Raw genomic sequence first — 21,203 nt, forward strand, 5'->3', positions numbered from 1 at the left:
CAGCATCCACTCTGTTTCAGAAAATAAATAAAAGCTTAACACAATCGCTGCAGCAAGCTTTTATGAGGTCTCACTTTATGTGTGGATTGACCGACCGGTGGGCCACTCGGCGTATCTTCCAGGTGCACCGCAACTCACCGGTGGGGCACCCGTGGGTCATAGCATCTAACACTAGAAAAAATTTCTTCCAATTATTTATAACCTTTTGCAACAAGAATCGTACCTCTGCGTTCATTTTTTATGAAGTTATTGCATCAGTAAGCACACATTTGCTCTTAAAACCGTGGCCACACAGAAGAAGCACAGACCGTGACCCATCGATGACCCATGTCGCAGTGAATGTGTTAATATACATAACGAATTGTACCTTTGCTTGCAATGATTTCCACTTCTCCAAGTCAGTCTCGTCTGAAAAAGACACAAGAGCATAACTGTACGAGCAAGGTGTTCAAGTAGTCAAGGTTTTAAATGCTGCCACAAAACAGCAGCATTATGCTGCAGAAACTAGAAAATTTAAGATGCAGTGAAAGCATATCAGCAAGCAAAAGTATTCGTTTTACCAAAATGAAAAATTAACTGCTGGCTCTTTCCATGCCAGAACTAGCACTGATGCAAAGCATGCCTCATGGTAGGTTCTTTATTAATTTTGACAATGCACCTAAATATAGAACGCGGAAAAATTTTGCTTCTCACCCTCAAACACATATATAAAACAATTCTATGAAAAACTAGCACAAAGATGTTCAACAAGGAAGATTAATAGAGAAACATAGCTTGATTTACTATTAGAAAACAAAGAAAAAAATGTGATAATTCCAATTTTGTTCATTGTCAAGTTTTTTTTTTTTTTTTTTTCAATAGATGCTCATGTTTATACCAAAAAAATTAAGAGGTCTGAGAAGCATTTGACCAAATCAAGGTAGGCAAACAAGAAGTCAAACTCTTGAAACTGCTTTCAGAAGAAGTTCTTCCTAAATTCAAATACTCATTCTACAAACAAAAAAATTTTCAATTATAAACTTGTACTGAATGCACTTTCTTTCAATACATGGTCTGCAAGTGAATAAATTATTCAACCAATTCCAGGGTGACCAACTTACTAATACATTTCACTGCACTAATAAAACAAATCATGTTACATAAAACACACACAACCCCAATACATCGATCTAATCAAAAATCGCAAAATAGCTGTACATATTGTTACGTCTACGAGGGGTTTATTCGAAGCAGACGTAACGGTCGACTCGACGGTATACCGCAGTGAACGGGCAGCAGCGAGCTTTTGCCACCAACCGAACGTCCTCCTCTTCTGCTACCACCATGTTCCCCGCTACACAGGTGCACATACCTAGATTACACATGTGGTAACATTTCCCTCCGCGCAGACGAGGCCCACTGGGCGAGTCAAACAGTCTCTCGAGGAATAAAGCGCTTCAAACGTGCAACATGGACAAGTTCAGTTTTTGCAGACCGTCGGCCGTTTGAATGGAGACGCACTATGCGGTAAACTAAATCACTGATACGGTCTACAACAAGGTAAGGTCCCGCATAGTGCGCTAGCAGTTTCTCGCTCAAACCGCGTTTTCTAGTTGGTGTCCAGAGCAACACTAGGTCGCCGCGATTGTACGGCACGTGTCGGCGTCGGCGGTCAAAATGTGCCTTCGAGCGGTCTTGCGAAGCAAGAGTGCGCAAATAAGCAAGGCGTCTAGCTTCTTCTGCCCGACAGATGATCTCGGATATGCAGGGATCATGATGGTCCAAACACGGGAAGATTGTATTCAGGGTATGACGAGGTGGTCGAGCATATAGAAAAAAGAAAGGACTGTAGCCGGTAGTTTCATGCTGAGCGGTGTTGAATGCATATGTGATAAAGGGTAGAATGCTGTCCCAGTCCTTGTGATCGGATGCAACATACATAGACAGCATGTTCGAGAGAGTTCTGTTCGTTCGTTCAGTTAGACCGTTCGTTTGGGGATGGTATGGCATAGAGTGCCGAAACCTTGAAGCACAGACACGAAGCATCTCTTCCATCACGTCTGCTGTGAATTGTCGGCCACGGTCACTGATTACGATTTTGGGAGGCCCATGTCGAAGAATGACAAAACGTAGCATGAAGGAAGACACATCAGCTGCAGTTGCCGATGGTATGGCAGCTGTCTCGCAGTACCATGTTAAATGGTCGGTGCAAACGACTATCCAGCGATTTCCATCAGAAGACCGGGCAAAGGGTCCAAGGAGGTCAATCCCGACTTGCTCGAATGGAGTTCTAGGGGGTGTTATGCCAGCGAGTCCTCGTCAAACGACCGTGCCTCTGAAAAAGGCAATCTGGGTCAAGGCCAGCCCGCCGTCTGCCCGACGCGAACATCTCAACGGCGTGAACACGCGCGGCGCCTCTCTCGCCCACATGCATTGAGTCATCGGCGCACGTGACAGCGAGCCGGCGTTCTCGTGCCTGGTGGTCTGACGCATGGCGCGGCGACCCCCCCATTGGCGGAATCTGCTCGGACGACCCGCGGCGCTTCTGATTGGACACTTTGGTTGGACCCGGTGCAAATAAAAGAAGCCCTGCGGCGCGTCGCGATCGGCGGTCCTATGTGAGAGGCGTCCCCGTGTCGGAGTGCCGACATGTGTGTGAGTCAGCGGTTTTAGGCGAAAGGCTGACCTATGTATTAGAGAGAGGAGCTCGGCTCTTCGAGTCTCTGCCGGCCCCAGTGCCGAAATTGTAACGCCTCTGTATATATGCTGTACATAAACCTTGTTTAACTCACCGTCGTCTCGTCCGCTCGTCTCCTCAGCTCTGCGCAGAAGCAGTCGCGAGCTGAGAAACATACGCTACCAAACGGCTGGTGACCTTCCCGGCGGGGTCGAAAGCAGTGGCGCCTCCGGGACCGCGTCGGCGTCGCCGTCTTTCGCAACAGTGGTGGCTTCGGCGGGATCGGTCCGCCGTTTCTCAACAGTGGAGGTCAGCTGTGGGATTCGGAGGTGGCTTCGGCGGGACAGGCCCCTCGTTCTCAACAGTGGTGGCTTCGGCGGGATCGGTCCGTCGTTCTCAACAGTGGTTGGCAGCTGCGGGATCGGCCGGCGTCAGCGACATCGATGCGGTGAGTGCCTGATGTTTTCCCCTCAGTTCACCAGACTACTCTAGCTCAGGTTGTAGTAGTTTAGAGAAGGGCTGTGTGAAGCATTAGAGTGAGCTTTGATCGTTTCAAGCAAAGTCGAAGTGCTTTGAAACCAAAGTTAATGCGGAGGGGGTAAACACGGGAGAGTGAAAAGTTGCTTGCGCGTCTTGCTAGTTGACTTATAGTGGGTACGGCAAGTAAATTGTTAACAGGGGCAAACAGCAAGAGGCTAGTGTGAACGATGGAGAACCTTAAAGTGAAGGAACTCATCGAAATTTGTGAGGAACTCGGCATTACTTTGGGCCGTGCGAAACGAAAGCAAGCGATCCTTGAGATCATGAAGGATGAGGGAGTGTCGGCTGAGGAAGTCGATGAGGCCTGGGTGGATATTAAAGCACGCCGTGAGGAGGCTGAAAGGCGAGAAGTAGAAGCTCGCGAACGTGAGGAGGCTGAAAGGCGAGAAGCTCGTGAAGAGGCTGAAAGGCGCGAAGCTCGCGAACGTGAAGAAAGGCGCGAAGCTCGCGAACGTGAAGAAAGGCGAGAAGCTCGCGAACGCGAAGAAGCTGAAAGGCGCGAACGTCGCGAGGAGGCCGAGAGACAGGAGCGCCTCGAGATGAAACGAATAGAATTGGCAATCCTACAGTGTTCGCAGGCGCCTAGCGCAGCTTCTCCGACGATTCAGGTCAGCGGTATTAGAATTCGGGATCAACTGCCACCGTTCGTAGTAGGCGAGGACATGGCGAAGTATCTCGTCAAGTTTGAACACGTCTGTGAGCGAAATGCTTTGGAGCAGTCTCTTTGGGCGCGGAACCTGCTAGCTCTTCTTCCCGGCGAAGTGTCCGACGCGATAACTTGCTTGTCGAGGGAAGCGTTTGAGAGCTATGACGAGGTTAAGGAAGTGCTCTTGAGACGTTATAAGTTGTCACCCGAGGCTTTCAGGCAAAGGTTCCGGTATGCTAAAAAGGGGAATGAGTCACACGTTGACTTCGCGTTTCGTCTTAAAGCCGATTTGATTGAATGGCTCAAGGGCGAAGGTGTTTATGACGACCGCGATAAAGTGGTGGAATGCGTTGCATTGGAGCAATTCTACCGCTGCATCGAGGAGGATGTCAAACTTTGGCTGCAGGACAAACTTGGTGAAGTACAGCTAAACAAGGCAGCAGAGTTAGCTGAGGAGTATTATACTCGCCGAAAGTTGCATAGCAGGGCAGTGCGCGTTGAAAAGGATGAAAGGAAAGAGGGCTTTTCAAGGAAACCTGATCAACGGAAACCCGTTCCGCACCGTAATTTCAAAAAGGACCCGTCTCTCACGAAGGACAGTGTAGGGGAAGGGCAAACAGAAGCGGAGAGATCGAGTGAGGTTTCTACCACACAGTCATTTGAATCGGAAAACAAACGGAAGCCGCTAATCTGCTACAACTGCAAAAAGGAAGGACACATCGCGAGAAACTGTCAGGAAAAATTTGCCTTCGCAACAATCCGAGAATCAGAAAAAAACATGCGGTTGTTGGAGCCGTATCTCCAAGAAATTAGGGTCAATGAGAAAACGTGCCGAGCACTTAGAGACTCAGCGGCAACCATGGACGTTGTCCATCCTTCATTGGTGTCTCCGGATGACTTCACAGGAGAATGCGCGTGGATCAGGCAAGTCGCCGAGGAGCAGAGTGTTCGCTTACCAATCGCCACCGTTGTCATTGAAGGCCCGTTCGGTAAGCTTTGCACCGAAGCGGCTGTGTCTGCCGCGCTGAATGGTCGTTTTTCTTATCTTTTCTCCAACAACTCGGAGCAGCTTCTCAAAGAGCAGGGCAAATCGTTCTTCCCTGACTTAGCGTGCATGGCTCTCACGCGATCGCAAGCGCGAAAGCTTTCGCGGAAGCTGGACTTGGTTCCATGCGGTGAACTCTCAAGTGACCTTGTCGGCGGGTCGACGGAACCCCAAAAAGGAAATTTTCCGCATGAGTCATGTGAGCAGTCACGCGAGCGGCCCGTCGCGGGAGCGGCCGGCGCGGTATGCTCTGGGGGAGACGACGTGGCGCCTTTGAGTCAGAGCGAGAGGGATGCAACGCTCTCGCCTGTAGCGGAAAGTTGGAGCGAGCTGCCGAGAGTTGATCGAGAGACGCTCATTCGAGGGCAGAGTGAGGATCTCTCGATTGAAGCGCTAGTGGAAAGCCAAATTGAAGCGCTCGTGGAAAGCCAGAAAAACGCGGCAAAAGTGCTGTCGAAGGAGCACTACGAGAAATCGGGGAAGAAGCGCGCTTTTGAAGTTGATAATCAGGTAATGCGGCTGCAGCCACCCAAAAGGAACAAGCTTGAGGTTGATTGGGAAGGGCCCGTCAAAGTATTATCGAAGCCTTGCGATACAAATTATGAAGTGAAATTAGGAAGGCGGCCGGACAAAATTTACAACTTGATGAAACCATACGTTCAACATCAAGCGATCGTAAATCTGTTGTTGAATGCTTCAGAGGAAGAGGAAGCAGAAAGTTTGAGTTCTAGTGAGGTAATCGAAGGGGGATCGAAAGTAATCCGGGAGCAGATAAACCTAGAGCCTAGCTTAAGTGAAGGAGGACCTGAGAAAGAGGACCTGAGAAAGATTGGTTCCGAGTTTGAAGACGTGTTTTCGGACTGCCCCGGAAACATGAGGGTGATCGAACACGATATCGAGCTAAGCGGTGAGGAGTCAATCCGTAGCAAGCCGTATCGTTGTTCCCCTGTGCAACGTCGAAAGTGTGAGCCGCTCTTGGTGCCGCATAGGTATCGTCGCCTAAAAGTGGCCGGTTACTGAAGTGGAGCATGTTGCTCCACAGCGCAACTTTGACGTTCGCTAAAGAAAAAAAAAGGTAAACGCTAATGCAGGTGCATTGAACAGTGCGTTCCAGCTAGTACCTTCTCAACCTTTCGGTTTCTGGCTGGCGATTCGGGGCAAAATTTTGACCTCATCACGACCTGGCCTGAGCGCTCTCGTTCAGAGTGATCTCAAGGGGCCAACTTTATGTGGTATTCTAATCCGTTACGTTGTTGTACGTGAAAAAAAAAATTGAGTTGTCATTTTAGGGGTCTTTTGTCCCACATGTGCCTCTTGATGTAGAGGGAACAAAATTCCGATAGACACGTAGATAGGTATATGTTGTACTATACTTTGTCTGGTGTTCTGACGGGTGACCGAGGGCACTTGCTTGTGTCGTGTGTTGTCTGTTGTCGAACCGTTCTTAGCAAGTTGCAGAACCATCGACAAGTGCTGAACCCGAAGATGGTCAGAAGAGACGAGTGAAGCTGGTCAGCAAGTTGTGGCGACAAGCCAGTGGAGCTGGGATCCGTCGTCAAAATGGGATGTGTTCCCGGACCAGTCTGGAGCTGTATTCTCCCCATGGCCCTGGAGGCGAACCTGGAGGGACCAGGCGAACGAGCGCACCTGACATCCGAGCCCCGTGGAAGCAGCTCGTCTTTCCGGTGCATTGTCTGGCGGCGGGGGTGCTGTTATGCCAGCGAGTCCTCGTCAAACGACCGTGCCTCTGAAAAAGGCAATCTGGGTCAAGGCCAGCCCGCCGTCTGCCCGACGCGAACATCTCAACGGCGTGAACACGCGCGGCGCCTCTCTCGCCCACGTGCATTGAGTCATCGGCGCACGTGACAGCGAGCCGGCGTTCTCGTGCCTGGTGGTCTGACGCATGGCGCGGCGACCCCCCCATTGGCGGAATCTGCTCGGACGACCCGCGGCGCTTCTGATTGGACACTTTGGTTGGACCCGGTGCAAATAAAAGAAGCCCTGCGGCGCGTCGCGATCGGCGGTCCTATGTGAGAGGCGTCCCCGTGTCGGAGTGCCGACATGTGTGTGAGTAGGCGGTTTTAGGCGAAAGGCTGACCTATGTATTAGAGAGAGGAGCTCGGCTCTTCGAGTCTCTGCCGGCCCCAGTGCCGAAATTGTAACGCCTCTGTATATATGCTGTACATAAACCTTGTTTAACTCACCGTCGTCTCGTCCGCTCGTCTCCTCAGCTCTGCGCAGAAGCAGTCGCGAGCTGAGAAACATACGCTACCAAACGGCTGGTGACCTTCCCGGCAGGGTCGAAAGCAGTGGCGCCTCCGGGACCGCGTCGGCGTCGCCGTCTTTCGCAACAGTGGTGGCTTCGGCGGGATCGGTCCGCCGTTTCTCAACAGTGGAGGTCAGCTGTGGGATTCGGAGGTGGCTTCGGCGGGACAGGCCCCTCGTTCTCAACAGGGGCAACACCGGATGTAATCGCCCGAAAGAAGCACTTGTTGGGCGCTTATGACGTTGACACTCGTTGCAGCTAGACACGTATTGTTCCGTCATGTGGCGAATTTTGGGCCAGTAGAATCTTTCTTGAAGACGGCAAAGAGCTTTTCTGTGCCTAGATGACCGGATGTTGGGTCATCATGCATAGCCTGCAAGACATAAAGGCGAAGACTCTTCAGAACCACCTGAAGATATCGTGAGCCGGTGTTGGTGTAGTTCTTTTTGTAAACTAGCCCGTCTCAGATGCAGAAGCGCGTAGGCAATGATTTTGGTTTGGTAGCAAGAAGCTGTTGTATGGTGCTGTCCCTTTGTTGCTCATCCTTAAAGGTCTTGTTATCGGGAAATGGTTGGTCGAGTGATGCAATGTAGGTATCGAATGTGTCCACGTCACATTCCATCGTTGGAAGCGGTAGTCGCGAAAGACAATCTGCGTCAGCGCGACGTCGGCCGCTTTTATACGAAACCGTGAAGTCATATTCTTGTAGACGAAGTGCCCAGCGCGCCAGCCGACCAGATGGGTCACGCATATTAACCAACCAGCAGAGAGAATGATGGTCTGTCACGACGGTAAAGGTGCGTCCGTACAGGTAGGACCGTAAGCACTGCACTGCGAAGACTACTGCGAGGCATTCTTGCTCTGTGACAGTGTAGTTACACTCGGACTTGCTGAGCGAGCGACTTGCATACGCTACGACGTGTTCTTGATTATCCAAGCGTTGAACCAGGACAGCGCCTACACCAATACCGCTGGCGTCTGTGTGAATCTCAGTGGGAGCGAGAGGATTGAAGTGTCGAAGAATCAGATGGGACGTCAAAAGAAACTTCAACTCCGAAAAAGCAGACTCGCATTCCGGGGTCCAGTCAAACTGCGCACCTTTCTAAAGCAGACACGTGAGCGGGTATGCGATATTGGCAAAGCCAGGAATGAATCGGCGAAAGTATGAACAAAGCCCCAAAAAGCTGCGCAGTTCTTTCACCGAGTTTGGCTGCTTAAATGCCTCCACTGTGGCCGTTTTGGCGGGATCCGGTTCTATGCCTTCTTTGTTTACTAAGTGTCCAAGGACGAGTGTTTGGCGCTCTCCAAAACGACATTTCTTTGAGTTGAGCACCAAGCGTGCTTTGCTTAGGCAGTCCAGTACGAGGCCAAGGCGTGTGTTGTGCTCACAAAAGGTGCGCCCGAAAATTACAACGTCGTCCAAGTAACACATACACACTTCCCACTTCAATCCACGCAGAATGTTGTCCATAAATCGCTCAAAAGTTGTGGGCGCGTTGCAGAGTCCGAACGGCATCACATTGAATTCAAATAGTCCATCTGTTGTAACAAATGCCGTTTTCTCCTTGTCTTCCTCGTGCATTGGAATCTGCCAGTAGCCTGACCTCAGATCCACAGACGAAAAGTAAGAGGCCGATGATAGACAGTCGATAGCATCATCAATCCGTGGGAGTGGGTATACGTCTTTTTTAGTGATGGCGTTGAGACGGCGGTAGTCAACACAAAATCGCCATGTCCCATCCTTCTTCACTAGAATTACATTTTGCTTGAGCCTCTCGCAAACCTGTTCATTGATCACTGCGCGTTCTGACCGCGATACACGATATGGTTTCTGTCGGAGAGGTCTGTGAGATGTCGTGTCGATTCGGTGCTTTATACGAGAAGCAGGGAATGACGGTGAATCATGCTGAGCGAAATCAAAAATACCGGCATGTTTGCGCAGAATACTCGCCAGTTCATTACGTTCCTTGGTGCTGAGTGACTTATCAATCATAGCCATAATGGTGGTGTCCCTGGCGTGCAGATTATTGCAACGGGTCTTATCCGGGGAATCATTGCTTTCTGCGAGGATGGCAAGCGAGAATACTTGGTGTTCACGAATCTCTGCAAGTTTCAGACCCTTCGGCAGCACTGTAGGTTCACTAGAGCAGTTAATCACCCACAAACCAGTATGGCCTTGCGCAACCGATAGTGTACAGTACGGTATTAAAACTGTCTTCTTTATGCAACTGAGATGCACGGGCTCCACAGTTGCGTCAAATGTTTTCTCGCTTGCAGGTGAACAGACAACAGGGACGCATTTTGCAGACAACGGCGGCACAGTTGTGTCCACAGACACACAAAGAGCACTTTCTTGAGAGGGCGAGTTTTCCATAAACGAAACTAGGATATCAGAATCTACTGTAATTTGTCCTGTGCGGCAATCGACAGTAGCACCACATAGCTTCAAGAAATCGAGTCCCAAAATGACGTCATGCGTAGTGTGAGGGAGAATAGCAAACTCTGCGACAAAGTTCTGGCACGCCAAACTAACAGTCACAGTGCAGACACCAACAGGTTGTAACACCTCTCCGCTCACTCCACGAAACATATCAAGACGGTCCCAACGAAACATAACCTTTCGTCCAAGAAGGCGGGAGAAAACTAAACTCATCACTGACATGCTTGCACCTGTGTCCACCAACGCCATCGTTGGTACACCATCGATAAGCACTCGAACCTTAATTCTAAACATAGAAGCTAACGGAGGTATATCTGTTGAAATCGAAGACTGTCCGGCGACCTCACCTCCAACGGCCGCGCCGGCTAGTTTTTCGCAGGAGGCGAGGAGTGGCGGCGCCGAGGAGACGGTGATCGGTTGGCACGAAGGGCAGATGGTGGTGTCAGACTGCGGTCAGAGGCCGGAGATCGGTTTCGTAGCGGTCCTGGGATCTCGTAAGACGCGCTTTTCGGAAATGTCGGTGCTCGGGTAACGCCAGAACGGTTAAATCTCGGTGATCTGTCATACCTTGGCGGCTGCCGGTAGTTGCAATACCTGGCAATGTGTCCTTCGAAGTCACAGTTGTAACAGACTGGTAGAGGACGCTCGCCGAACCAATGCTGGGACCGCTCAGCTGTAAAGGGTCGGTGACGAGCTTGTTGAGCGGGGGCTGCCCACCTCTGTGTGGCGGGGCCGTGTCGAAGGCATTGGCCATATCGCTGGTCGGCCACGAATGAGTCACGACGTGGCCGCGGATTTCCAGTTTTGCTGATGTCTGCCACACATACCGATGGTGGCAAAGGAGCTGATGGTGCCGCCGTGTAGTAGAGTGGATTGGTAGGTGGATGAGGAATGGTTTCGTCAACCCTACCACCTTGTCGTTGCAGCTCTTCACGCACAATTGCCCGAATAGTAGCGGCAAGGTCGGTGGGCGGGCTCACGTCGACGCTGGCAACCGTTGTCACATTTGCCAGCCTACCAAATTTCGGGGCGATGCGACGAGTCTTCAATTTTTCAAACGTGCGGCAGTGATGTTGGACGTCGGAGGCAGAGGTGAGGTGATCCCTGCCTATCAGAAAATTGTAAACGTCTTCCGCTATGCCTTTCAATAGGTGTCCAACCCTGTCTTCTTCAGACATCTGCTGGTTTATAATCTTGCAAAGCTTAAGAACGTCCTCTATATAGGCAGTGCAGGTTTCTCCAGAAGTCTGGGCTCTTCCAGCAAGAGTTCGCTCCGCGCTTTTCTTTCTTGAGTCGGAGTCACCAAAACACTTTTTGAGTTCTTGAGCAAAAATAGCCCATGTTGTCAAGGACTCTTCGTGGTTTTGATACCACATCAGGGCAGTGTACGTGAGAAACAGTGCGACGTTTTCCAGCTGATCGATAGAGTTCCAGTGGTTGTACCAGCTCACCTTTTTGTAGTGCGTTAGCCACGCGTCCACATCTTCTCCTGCCATTCCCGCGAACGGGCGGGGTTCCATGTAGTGATGCCTTGGTGTAGCCAGTGTAGATTGGCGTGAAGTCGAGGCGGTTGATTCCTGACCTTCGCTCTGGGCCATGACGACTGTTGTCGGCGGCAGACCGGCAAGACGACGGCTCCGGCGAACTCCGAACAGCTGTAGCTCCGTGGTACGTCGATGTGTCGTACGGTCGACTCGACGGTATACCGCAGTGAATGGGCAGCAGCGAGCTTTTGCCACCAACCGAACGTCCTCCTCTTCTGCTACCACCATGTTCCCCGCTACACAGGTGCACATACCTAAATTACACATGTGGTAACAATATTAATAAGTTTAAAGAAGTTTCCAAAATCTGCGGCTCTCATACAGTTTTCGCAGCCGGAAAATGGAAATTGACTGATTTGTCTCCGCAAGTCACAAATGCCATGCTGCTTACAACCGCATCACCAATAAGTACTCCCAACAGCAAATATTTATGAGACATTGGTTTCACAACAAAAGCGAATTTATTCTCTACTTCTGTGTAATGTTTCTAAACTAGCTAGTGACTGTACAGGTTGCCACAGATAGCACCAACATGCTCGAACATTTCTTTGGAAGCGACGTTCTTAACAAAAGGAGAATACGGCTTTTTCGAGGATTTCTTGTCCCGCAAGCTCTTGCTTATAGCTGCACTGCAGATGCCAGAAAACTCAGAGCCAAGTTCCTTACTCTGTAAAACAGGCAGCAGGTACTGCAGGCCCTGGCAATAAAGGTGTAGTGCTTCTCGAAGACAACCCTGGCTGTCCTTGGCCACTGCCTGCTGAATCAGAGAGGCCTGAAAAGAACCAACTAGTACTCTCAAACCTCGATATTACGATCCCAGATATAATGAAATATCGGTTATAGCGAAGTAAATTGAAAATAGTCTTGCAACACTTATAGTGTTAGAAATGAACCTTCATGACGAACTTTCAAATATAAAGAACTTATTTTCGTGTAGGATGCAAATTTGTTATAATGATGTTTCATTGTGCTATATCAGGAAATGGTTTACTTCAAAACTTCTTATTTAAATAAATAAAAATTACACAGCTGTTTTTCTAGACACCTTTTGTGACAAACCTTTACTTAGACCACCAAGTTTTCAATAAAATTTCTTGAAAACCAACAAGTTTCTAAGCACAACGAGTACCCACTACCAAGATTAAAACCAACCTTGCAAAAGCAGTTTTAGCTTTCTGTAATAGTGAACCTGCTGTTACATATCTAAAGTTATACTCTATGTTGGTCTAATGTAACTAAACATTTGTAATCAGAATTCATCAGTACACAAAATTTGGAAACAGTGTAAATTTTTTCAACTATGCTGTAAGTTCATACACTGAATTTGCCAAATCTAGACGCTCTAACCAATGCAGTTTAAAAGAATGTATGCTTCCTAGTACAAATTTGTAAACTTTATGCTTCTTTGTTAGACATTATTATTTTACATAGTATTTTACTTTTAAGAATATTTGTCTCAAGCAGAAATCCTGCTTCCTCAAATTTTTATAATTTACCTTTACTTATCAATTGTAACTATATTACTTTAAATTGGTCCACTCACTGTTATATCGTGAGAGCTTAGCATTTTACATCTACAGACGGGTTTACAGTGAAAAAGAACACTTTCTTATGCACCATGACCAGATTTCACTCTGTGGCAAAATAACAGTGGCTTAGATTTGTATTAGACTACAGCTGGTTGACTGTTCTGACTCCTTTTGATAGACTAGTACCATGCACAGAAAATGTTTTTATGTCTACTTGCAGTTATGAGGCCCGCAATATGACAGGTGCTCATCATGGTGTTCCCTGTAACAGTGGGCGGTACTGTACAGTAGGCTTTAAATCATTAAAACTCGAGGAACAGCAGGATTTTGTTCCAATTATCAAAAGTTCTTAATCCGGCTGCACCATTGTCATCACCCTTAAGCAAAAGTGAAAAGAGTGGATTCAGAGAAAGAAATACAGGACTAGTTGGAGGCTCTGTTGGTTATGCTAGACGATGAAAACCAGCTACAATCGGTTAATAGCAGGCTTGTGAGAATGTACAATCACTTCCGATATTCAAATGACTATTACTGTTGTCCAATTCGGGTTGATCCAAATTTAAATTATTAGAAACATTGAAGTGTTCGAAATGAACGAATAAACGTACATTTAATGTTGGCTGATTCCACGAGAGATCGACACGGGTCCAAAAGTTGATATTTTGGATTTCATTGAGTATTTTATATTTCGTGCACCTCTCACCAGGTAGCCCGAAAGTCAACTTCGTTTTATGATTAACGGCATAACTTAAGAGAAAAAAAATATCAAACTTCACCAATTTTGTCACCTGTCATTTTCGAAAATTGCAGATGCTATAAAAAGACAAATATTTTTGTTTCAAGGAAGATATTTGTTACCTGAAATGTATGTCTAATTAAGAATGAATTCATACGGTTTCAAGTTTATAGACCGAAAGAAAATAGCTTTTAAAAATGTTTAATTTTGCTACAGCTTAAAATAGTTACGTATTCCCCATTTTTTTTCTCCGAAAGTAATGCAAGCAGCGTTTTCAAACTTGACACATTTTAAGAATATAGTGTGTTCAATAGGTGAATAAATTATTGTTGCCGTAGGGTAAATGTAAATTTTTATATATTGCCTCAAAGTTCTCTTATTGGCAAAAGTGTACTTCACTGAAATTTGAATAATAAAAAACCCCATCTTCGATTCTTTTTAAAATCTCGTAAATAGACAACCGAAGGCCATCATAGAGTAATATAGAAAAACATGTTGCATTATTTTGTTTTTAGCGACAATATTCGTGGTACAAATCAGAGCTTTTCGAGAATGCGCTGATAAGTCGAGAAATCTAGAATTTGGAATATAGTTTAATCGTGTCCTAGGTGCTTTTCCATTTTGCTTTCATTCCACAATTATTATTCCTTGGGCACATTTGTACATACTGAAGGACAGGATGTTGTAGTGCAAAGCTCAAAAAAAAGAAAGAGGCCGACTTTTCTACTTATGTGTGCCTCTTAGCACTTCTTTTCAAGTTTTGTGCTACTGTATAATGTCTTCTTTTTGCTTCAGATGTCAAGGTCATACTGGTACCTATTATACAGTGCGTGCATGAGCGTGAGCTGACAGACAAAATGCACCCTCCTGCGACAGTCGAAAACCCCTTCCAAATCTAAGGGCGCTTTCCCGCATCCAAACATTTATTTTACTCCAACTCCCACCTGATCACTCACAAGAAACACATTCGAATTACTCACTCCTTTCTGAAGAGTTTCTGCGCTCGGAATGTGCTCCAAGTCAACAAATGGATGGGCAAAGAATTCTTCAAAGCCTATACGTTTCTCGGGATTCCGCTGAAGAAGCTTCAGCAGCAGGTCTGCACAGCAGTCGGACACTGATGCACCTTGTGGAAGCTGCAAACAAGAAAACATCAAAAACACATCAAAATCTTGCATTCACAAACACTATAGCTGCTGAATGTGGTTTCAGTTCAATACTGTAGTGCTACAAAGAAACTTCTCACACAAAACAATTAGCTCAAACAAATCTGCCTATTGCTGACTTTTCTTCAAGGCTAGAGCCAGTCATGAAGTTCCAGCCTTGAAGAAGACAAGTGCACTCGTCAAAACATTGGTTTGAGCACACAACCCCTGGTTACAGATTTTTTTTATTGCAGCCTTCCACTTGCCATCATTTTTTTTTTATTTGCTCTAACAGTAGAACCTCGTTGATGCATTTTAGAAAAAAAAACGCAGAAGATAAACATACGATCCGAATCTTGCAAAAATGGAGGCTGACAAGGCAAAATAGAGGTGGAAAGACAAGATACATTTATTTCTGAAAGAACAATTTTCTGCTGCTGCCTTTCACCCCTGGACAAAAGCTCCTTCTGCACACATTGTCGGCTCTTGTCCGTTTTTATTATTGTTTTTCGTGCAAAATAAGCGTTGTAAAGATTCCTGTTCAGCAAGCGCTTCGGAGAGGTTAGCCGATCGGCGCATGCTTTCATTCTCACCGCTGTCTTCCGATGCCTCGTCCCTTACCTCCTTCGCTGCAATGCCCCACACCACCTCCGCGACAATCTCAGCGACACCTTGCGGCGCTCTTGTGCTTCAAATAAATGTTGTCTTGTGTTGAACCTGTGGTTTTATTGTTAAGGTAAGTCTTGATTTTTGCTTCTCAAAAAATTTATTTAGTTGCTAGCATGAGAATCCCAATTTGCGGCTACCACAGTTCTTTTTTTCGCTACCCCTTAACTTTTCGTCGGTTTTCTGCAAAAAAATAAGTAGGATGATTATGCGAGTAAATACGGTATGCCTTAATTTTTGTAAAGATGCCAGCTGAAAAAGAAAACTACTGTGACGCAGAAAATAACAGGCATTTTTCGAAAACCGCTTGAAGACTTCGACGGCTCAGACGGGTCTGTGTGTGTATGAACAAAGAAACTGCCATCATCGCGCGGCGGCAGTCTGCCACTTGGTCTTTCACAAGCAGACGAGAGCGGTTTTCTTCCACACCTGAATGAAAATTTTTGCCCATGCAACGTGTCGTACGGCTGCGGTTTGCCGAATGCCGAACATTGCTGCCAAATAATCGTGCTATCCGGGAACTTACTCAGAACATAGCCCTATGGAGGCATTTCCAGTATTGGCGTTTTCCGAGTGTAGGAGCCGGGAAATCATATTAAGTGGGAACGTGTCAAACAGGTTCTGCTGTACAGTGTCTAGTAGTATAAATGTAATATATACAAGCAATTTAAATGCTCCCTAAACTACCACGTGGCTGAAATTTAGTTGTAGTGTTGCTGTTATGCACAAATCTTCAACAAATACAGCCACAAGAAATTTTTGAAACTTTGTCATAATAGCAGATCTACACAGATTTGATTACCGAAAAAATGGCCCCTGCTAGCTGCACTCCTTTTTTCATTAAGCTCCGTTTATCGGCTCTTCTCCTCGCCAAGTGCTCCTTCTTGCCACGTGAGCAGAAAAACAGGTTCTTTTTGTGGATGTCATGACCAGACTCAAATGTTGACATCACGGCAATCACTGAGGATTACCTAAAAGACTGGAGAGGAGAAGGGATCGTTTCTTTAAATTTGGAATGCGCCCGCAGCCCATGGCACTGCCACGCTTGGCATTGTTCATCATGATTGAATTCTGTACTCAAAGCCCTTGTTTGCTTCAAATGTTTAATATTATCAAAGGTGCTTTGGGAGACCTGTAATATAGAACCACGTCATGACTGTCATTTTCTCCAGTCGAGATGGCATGAATGCCATGGTTGCATCGCAGTTAAACTTGTGTTTCACGAAGCGAACTCAACCTGTGTTAAGCCTTCACACCAGCAGATCAAACTTTAGCCAAGCAAATGTTGGAAATCAGATTGTGAATAAACAAGCAACACACGGTACTTGCCTGTATAGGCTTTTCAGTGCGAATTTTGGCTGCTACCTCCTCGAAAGTTGGCGACGCATAAGGGGCACTTCCAAAAAGGCATTCTGCAAAGATATATCAAGACAGTCAATGGTGTAATTGTCAAACAATTATACACTCTGCAGATCAACACAGCATTTGAGTCTTTCAGTGTCTGCTGAAAGTGCCAAATGTTTTCATGTCTTCGAAAGAATATCTACCACAGACACAAAGCACTCAACAGACTCAATCTGTTGCTGAGATGAGAAAACTATGCGAAATGAAAGTGAAGCTACTTTTAAAGGGCTGGCCAAAAATTACCTCCGCTAGACTCTCCACTGCACTTTTCATCGATGCAATCAAGACATTCTTTGAGCTATATCACGAGCCGCAGGTAATATGCTGGGAAATAAAATACAAGCAGAAAATGAGGAATGTAACCAGTAGAATGGTAACCATAATCTCTTCGCTTGAACTGATCATCTTGCATAAGCAGGATTATCAGTTCTGGAGAAATAAATGGAGAGGACAAAGAATGCAGCACCTGTCTTATCTATTTGTTTCTCCCTCATTGAGAAGTTCCTCAGTGTGCTGCTTTGGACAATAATATCTATGCTCCTCGACTTGTCCAGCTGTTGACCTTAATGGTGTTGAAGCAATTTAACACCATGTAACCCTCCCTACTAAACTTCTTAAACCACAAAGATTTTGATGCTTCGTCTAATCAAAATTGTCATATTAAACACTTCACCCGCTCATTTATATTCCCAAATAATACATGCCTCGGAATTTCTACCATTCTTTGTATCGACTGTTGCTTTTTCATGTTCATGCCACTTCATGACTATACATCTTCAAGACTATAAATTTTCAGCTTAGTTTTTCTTGATGCGATGTTATACGCTTAAAGTTTATTCTGTATTCTTTATGCATGATTTTCTGTCATCCTGCTGCTTTGCCAACATGTAACGGGGTCAAGACCTCGTCAAGCTCTTGAGCTTTTAGTCCTGTACTCCTCCTATCAAAAGGAAATAAATTGATTGATTTATTAACATCTAAGCTATATTGTATATTTAAGCTATACTTAGCACTGCACAGCCAGAAACAGAACAGACACTTAGACTCATTGGTAGTGATTCATTATGTGCGTAAGAGTGCAAGACAAGAAAAAAAGAAAGAAAAATGACGGAACTCACAACTGTCTACAGTTTTGAATCACAAATCAATGGATGCACTGCAAGTTACTTATAGTGTTAAAAGTAAAACACTTATATGGTTTTCTCCATTGTCTTCATATTGCACTAATGTATTTAATGTACACACCATAGTGGCCATGAATAATGTTTTAAATAAATTCTTTAAATGTGTATATACTACAGCAGTAAAAATATCCTACAGCTGTCATACATCCCATTAACTCTATAACAGGTATTCACTAGTACTAAACTACCGGTATTCAAGTAAATGGTTGTTAATTCTTAAAACTTAGGTTTCATACTTTGACATGCTGAGGTGGGGCACTCCGGATCAACCTTGAGCGCTTGTATTTACTTTATGTGCACCTAAACCAAAGTACTTTAGCTATTTCACATTTCACCCTTATTTAAATCCGGCCTCTGCGGCCACAAAGTGAACCTGTGTCCTCAGCAGTACAACACCTTAGCCATTAAGCTACCATGACTGACAGCAAATGGTTGCTGGCAGAGTGAATTCAAGCGATTAGGGCTCATTCACAGTGGCTCCTGGCAGAGGTCGCATGACCAGCTGCAAATGGCACATAAGGAGTGAATAATCATGGCCACTGATGCTCACGTCAGCTAGCATGACGTCAATGTTATGCTCGTGCTGCCATCATCTCATAGAACAGGCAGACATCCTGCCATTGTGCCCTTTATTAGCTCACATACTTTGTGACTGGATTTGTGTAACTATATCTAGCTCAACAGAGAGCAATTGTCGGTGACACTCTGCCAGAGCTGCAAGTCACAAGTGTACATGAGCTTTCAAGGTCTTTTCAAATAATCCTGTCAACAACTGAAATAAAATTGTTTGAATGATCGTTCGTGCATAAGAGAGAGAATTCGTATAAAGTACCAATAAGAAAAGGCAAAAATATGTTTTATGAACAACTATTGAAAGGTGTCAAGAAATGAGCCACATGCCATATATATCTGCACCTCTAGCTTTTAAAACTTGTATGCTACTTCTACCTACCATACATGATGATGCCAACAGACCACAGGTCTACTTTGTTGTCATATTGATCACTGAGCAGCATTTCCGGAGCCATGTATAATGGAGATCCTCGAAGAGAGCTGGCCAGGTCACCTGATCGCAAATACTGTGCAAACCCAAAATCTGCGCAGAATAAACACAATATCTCATGTGCAAAAGAACAGATGTTCGTAAACATGATTAAGATGTTGTAGACATGTGCTTCAAGCATGTGCTCCAGAGTCACACATGCAAACAGCTGGCTGTGTTCAGATTAGAACATCGGGGCATGTCTGCACACCCCCTTTACTTCACCAGAAAAAATATATTTTGCTTTCCAAGTTACCAGGACTACAAAACTACTTTTTATATTGCAAACAATATCTTACCTTCTTAAAAAAATCTCAGAAGTGTGCACTGAGCTGTAAATGCTTCTTTCAAATTTTGCTAAAATTGGATTTCGATGAGAAAACGTTAAAAACTGTTCTTGCTATAGGTCTGAAAATTTTAGATCACATACTAAGAATAGTTTTCTTTTATAAACTGTCATTACTTTGAAGTTTTGATGCTGTTCTTTCAAGCCGAAAAATCTCAAAATTGACACACAGCTCGATATTGCTCAAATTTTAGCTTTTTTTTCCTCTATGTGTATAAATCTCAAAGTTCCCCAAAATTTCGAGAGCATTGCCACATGTTAGGTTAATAAATTTGTAGACGGTTATTTCTGAGAGTGACGTCAAATGTTGAGCGGAAACATTTAAGTGACGACATTTTTCTAAAAATGCAATATTTTGAAGACCATTTAAAGAACAAGAAAAGGTATCTTCGATTTTCTTCCAACTCTTCAGAATTAAACTCAAGCACATGCTCTAACTTAATCTGTAAAATTAAGCTGTGTCATTTCTGTGAGAACAAAGTTAAAAAGTGTGAAATGCGATGAAAATGACATAAACCGAGTAACTGCGACATTGACCAAGCAGGGGGCAATAATTGCCGTTACCAATATTTTCAGGTAGTGATTTTTCTTTTGTGCTCATGGGAAAACAGCATGAAAGGTTGAGTGATGCTTGACGACACCTCCAATTCCATTGCAAGCATTCTTGCCGTGCCCTGCTGCAAAAAATAGCCACTGCACTGAAGCGTATTTGGTCGCTGTAAGTTCGTGGAGGTGGTATCTGTTCTTAGAGAGACTCTGGGCACTGTCACTTACGTAGGTGACCAGTGCATATAAGGGAGCAACACCTTCGAGCCACTCGTGCACCTTTGCGAGATTGTAGCATGCGTGGGCAATGTCGTGGCCAGCGCCATCACTGATGACAGTGAAATTACAGGTTCCTTTTCTGGTCATGACGATACATGTAAATAACGAGACTTGGGCTCCTTGCCAATGATACGACTTGACTTCTTCTGCTAGAAATATTGATTGATATGTGGAGTTTAACGTCCTGAAACCACCATACGATTATGAGAGACGCTGTAGTGGAGGGCTCCGGAAACTTCGACTACCCGGGGTTCTTCAACGTGCGCCCAAATCTGAGAACACGGGCCTACAGCATTTCCGCCTCCATCGGAACTGCGGCCGCCACAGCCGGGATTCGATCCCGCGACCTGCGGGTCAGCAGCCGAGTACCTCAGTCACTAGACCACCGCGGCGGGGCTCTACCGCTAGAAATACAATACTGTTTTCTGCGAAGTGAAAATGCAGGAGGACGCAGCCTCTTTAGAGGGATTGTTTAGCTTCACTTATAGCTTTGCCCTGAACGTGCTGAATGTACGTGTGGCAACCATTTCCTTAAGCACTGTTAAAGGTGTTGAACGAAAGCATCCGGACTTTTGATGGAGTCTCCTGTATCCCAGGTTGTTAACGATACTTCCTCTTTTTCTGTGATTCCTAGGTCAGATTCGCTAATAACTTGAAGTGTAAGGCATGAGTCACAGAAGCACAGGAAACACTATGAAGATGGTGCTTTACAAATGGTCAGATCGTGAAGGTCTTTGACACTTTTTTTTCTGAGTAGTGGCTATTTCTAAGACTCCAGCACTTAGCTGAGTATTTGCACAGTACGCACAGACCCAGACTTCGTGAGGCAATGTGCACACAACCTTTTTCGGCCTCAGGGAGGAGAACTTCGTCAGCCCAATACCTGCAACTGATTGAGCCGCTTTAAGCATACAAAATGTTTCCCGTATGGACCTTGTCATCAGCTGTTTGGAAATGCACTCCTTTTGTCCTTTTCATCTACTTGCAATGACATCTTTTTTGTTTGGGGTTTGTTGGGTGCAGTTGAGCTCATCTTTAGTGTAGTATCTCATTGCTGCCTGAACGTCTTGCGAATTCAACTTCGATCTGGTGTAGAGGTTCGGACTTGATCACACCCCAAGGGTGTCTGCGAGTTTTCTGGATTTCCAAATGAGGTGTCGAGTTGTCGATGGGATGATTTCTTCTATCT

The 21,203-nt window shown here is 45.7% G+C and overlaps 1 protein-coding gene across 1 annotated transcript in view; it reads right to left on the bottom strand.

Moving 5' to 3' along the window:
• The window catches only part of LOC119159390 (serine/threonine-protein kinase ULK3), a 37,846-nt gene that overhangs the window by 14,707 nt on the left and 1,936 nt on the right, over window positions 1-21,203 (bottom strand). The window contains exons 5-9 of the mRNA XM_037412133.2: window positions 18,754-18,897; window positions 16,543-16,625; window positions 14,383-14,538; window positions 11,804-11,909; window positions 368-408 (exon numbers count right to left, since the gene is read on the bottom strand). Of these exons, the coding sequence (XP_037268030.1) occupies window positions 368-408; window positions 11,804-11,909; window positions 14,383-14,538; window positions 16,543-16,625; window positions 18,754-18,897 (530 nt within the window). The remainder of the gene's footprint in view (window positions 1-367; window positions 409-11,803; window positions 11,910-14,382; window positions 14,539-16,542; window positions 16,626-18,753; window positions 18,898-21,203) is intronic.

The sequence above is a fragment of the Rhipicephalus microplus genome, chromosome 1 (genome assembly GCF_043290135.1).
Source record: "Rhipicephalus microplus isolate Deutch F79 chromosome 1, USDA_Rmic, whole genome shotgun sequence".
Lineage (NCBI taxonomy): Eukaryota > Metazoa > Arthropoda > Arachnida > Ixodida > Ixodidae > Rhipicephalus > Rhipicephalus microplus.